Source organism: Musa acuminata, chromosome BXJ1-9, assembly GCF_036884655.1.
Source record: "Musa acuminata AAA Group cultivar baxijiao chromosome BXJ1-9, Cavendish_Baxijiao_AAA, whole genome shotgun sequence".
NCBI lineage: Eukaryota > Viridiplantae > Streptophyta > Magnoliopsida > Zingiberales > Musaceae > Musa > Musa acuminata.
The window spans coordinates 7,968,314-7,972,074 of NC_088335.1; the positions used below are offsets into that span (position 1 = coordinate 7,968,314).

General features: G+C 41.4%; 1 protein-coding gene across 1 annotated transcript; it reads left to right on the forward strand.

Annotated features, from left to right (window-relative positions):
- Window positions 1-1,796: 1,796 nt before the first annotated feature.
- LOC135592940 (peroxidase 1-like) lies at window positions 1,797-3,288 on the forward strand. The gene is made up of 4 exons (XM_065082695.1): window positions 1,797-2,059; window positions 2,128-2,316; window positions 2,401-2,563; window positions 2,647-3,288. Exons 1-4 carry the CDS (start codon window positions 1,841-1,843, stop codon window positions 3,060-3,062), a joined length of 987 nt encoding a protein of 328 aa, XP_064938767.1. The 5' UTR covers window positions 1,797-1,840; the 3' UTR covers window positions 3,063-3,288.
- The last annotated feature ends 473 nt before the right edge of the window (window positions 3,289-3,761 follow it).

The window sequence follows — 3,761 nt, forward strand, 5'->3', positions numbered from 1 at the left end:
TTTGGGAAAGCAACTAATTGTATGACTATCTAAGCCAATGATCCTTTTCTATCACCTTTTAATTAATATTTAAAATAATTATTTTATCATTAGTAAAATTAATAATTGATAAAAACAATGATATTAAGATAAATAAAATTAAATATTTACTTTCATGATTATAATAATATGAATTTTTCTAGCCATTCATGTCGACGACCGCAAACAAGAACGTAGCCGAGTCAACAGGACATTAACCAACGCTGACGGATTCAAAACAAGATAGCAGGAAACAAATCCAACAGCTTTATCCATCACTCGTTCTTCCCAGTTTCTCTCAATCTCTATCTCCCATCTATTACTAAATCAATCAGAGACCATACATCACACCTTTTTTCACCTTTAAACCTTTTTTGACTCGGTGTTCGCAATGGACGTGAGGAGTTAATGGCTGCAGCAACACAAATTCAACGATCTTTCTTCAATTCTTAGATAACTACTTTACTAGCCATTAAGTGGTAACACAAATTCAACATCAGTGGGTCACATCAATGATCAAGATGGGAAAGGTTGGGGTCCTCCTCACAGACAATGCAGGGGGGGAGATCATAAGCAACTGTGATTTGCTTGACTCGGTGTTTAAAATGAATGTTAGGAGTTAATGGCCAACACAAATTCAACAACCTTTTAACTACTTTACTAGGCATTTTGAGAGAGCAAGAAAAACCTAGTCAAGCAAGACAGAGAAATCATATATTGCTCAGCCTGTACTATCATCTTTAAGTTGATAAGTAGATTAATCATAGATTATGTCATATAGTTAATTATGATTAGTATCCTGTTGGTTTAAAAAATAGTATTAGGATTCTTATTAATTATCAAAGTGAAACATTTAATCTCATTTTTTAAAAATTATTTAAAAAAATTAAAAATATTTTTTTATTATTTTTTAAAAATAATTTCGTCCTTTTCCCTCTCGTTATCTTCTTCTTCTTCTTCTTCTTCTTGCACCGTCGTGGCTGCAGGTTGAGGACCGACCATGTACACCACACGACACACTGAATTGTAAGGAAGAAAAGCAACAGCGAGTGTTGTGCGTAGGCAAAACCACCGAAGCAAAGCGGAACCATAGGGCAGGTGGCTCAGAAATCCACAGAAGAACGTGATTCTTCTTTCTTTTTTGGAAAGAGAGAGTTTGAGAGGAACTCTTTTCCCTTTCTTTTTCCCTTTTCTTTTTCTTCTGAAATAAAATAAATCAGCCGAGTTATGCAATGGCTTACGTTAATCGACAACACCTCCAGTTCGTCCAGACAACTCGTTCTTGAGGGTGCAGGAAAAGCTCCATGTGACTGTGTGGGTAGATCAGTAGCTCTTCAGTTGATGTCCTTTGTCTCTCATCATCCTTGCGCAAGGAGAATGCAGAATCCCATGCGGTTGAGGACCGAGGACTGTAGCCGTGGTTCAGGGGGAAAATTTATTATTATTTTTTTATCTTTTTCGTTTGTGTCAATTTTGCCTGATGAGTAGCATGATTATCTTAAGAGCCATACAGATAGTAATGAACATGAAAAGCAAAAAAATTAGATCATAGCATCACCAAAGCTGTATCTAGCTTTTGCATCCCTCAATCCTTCTACAAATGTCATGGAACCTTGCTCACTATACTCGCTACACGCCACTTGATATATCTAACTGGAAGATTCCCAATCATAAGAACGAAAGATGTAGAGTAATGAAGTAAGAAGCAAAGAAGTGGCCATGCAGAGGCGAGCTGTCGCACTCATGAGGCTCACTCTATATAAGTGCTCCAAGTCCCTAGTAGCTTCAGCATCACAGAGCCAACACATCTTTGATTTCTGAGATGGCCTCTAAGACTCTCTCGATGCTCTTGGCCTCTATGGCCCTCTCCCTTCTACTCACAGGGTCAGCAGAGGAACAGGGCTTGAGTCTTGGTTACTACAGCAAGACGTGTCCAAATGCCGAAGCTATCGTGTTCGAGGAGATGGCCAAAGTCATCAAAGTCGCACCAAGCCTTGCTGGTGCTCTCCTGAGGATGCACTTCCATGATTGTTTCGTAAGGGTAATGTCAACTTTGAGCTTTCATCGAAACATCGAAAATGTGTTTTGCCTAAACTTTTCAGCATGCAGGGATGTGATGGGTCAGTCTTGTTGAACTCCACGAAGGGAAATGTAGCTGAGAAGGACGCACATCCCAACCTCTCACTCAGAGGCTATGGTGTCATTGACAGAGTGAAGGCTAAACTGGAGAAAGCTTGCCCCGGGATCGTCTCCTGCGCTGATATCCTAGCTTTGGTCGCCAGGGATGCGGTGGTTTTGGTACGATAACCTTCATCTTTTTTCTATAACCGATATACGGTAAACGTCAAGGGATTTGTTTAGCTGATGGCCATCTTTCCTCAGAGCAAAGGACCCTATTGGCCTGTGCCGACTGGCCGAAGGGATGGCTTTGTGTCCATAGCCAACGAGACCAAACAGCTGCCACCACCCACCGCCAACATCACTACGTTGATCTCAATGTTTGCATGCAAAGGATTGAGCGTGAAGGACCTTGTTGTTCTATCAGGTGCATTCTCTCTCTTCAACTTAAGAGATCGGACTTCAGATGGTTTGCTACAGAGATCTGAAGTTTTCATGTTTGCCAATTAGGTGGGCACACGATCGGGATCTCGCACTGCTCATTCTTCAGCGACAGGCTCTACAACTTCACCGGCAAGGCCACGCCCACCGACATCGATCCCACACTCGACAAGTACTACCTGGCGAAGTTGAGGACGATCTGCAAACCCAACGACGCCGTCACTTTCGTGGAGATGGATCCAGGGAGCTTCAGGACATTCGACACAGGCTACTACAAGCTGGTAGCCAAGAGAAGAGGTGTCTTCCATTCTGACGAGGCTCTCCTGCAGCATCCCCTGACAAAGGCATACGTCCTGAGCCATGCTGGTGCTTCCGAGTCGGAATTCTTCAAGGACTTCGGGGACTCCATGATCAACACGGGGAATGTTGGTGTCCTCACTGGCTCAGTAGGTGAGGTCAGGAAGAAATGTTCGGTTGTCAACTAGAGGGTACGAACTTTCTCGATCAGCAATCGAAGAGACTTAGGAAGCAACTTTTACGCTGTGTGTTTGACTACCAAAATGATTCGTGGTTTGGTAGCTTGTCATATGTGAAGTCTGCTGTGATTCTTTGTAACTCTCTGTATCCTACTGATACTTTTCGGAATGACTGGTAGAACTCTACCAGCGAAGTTCATATCTTTCAATAAATAAGTTGATATTTCCAGAGTCCTTTTTTCTTGTGTTCTCGTTTTATAATTTCCTGGGGATTCTCCATGAATATTCGTCTCAAAAGTCTGAATGTCCCAAAGAATTCTATATAATTTCCTGGGTAAATACGATTTTTGTAAGATTCTGAGCTTGTCCTGTTCAAACAAGTCCAGTCAAAGTGTGGAGTTCTCCTCGACACCTAAGTCAAGATTCTTTTGGTTGGATCCGGTGACCAAAATTGACGGCTCCGCTCATCAATCTCTTGCCTATTTGCGTATTTACGATGCCTAAATAATGAGGTTTAATTAAGAAATTGGTTCTTCAGTATGATTTGACGCATGCTGTGGTTGTTATGTAATGATGTCAGAAGCACAAATACAATGCGATAATAATTCTGTGACACTTCGAATATTAAGTGGTTTCATTGAGATGCTTACTCATTTCTAGGTTAGGTAAAATTGTGTAAATATCGATACAAAGTCAAAGTCAACGATG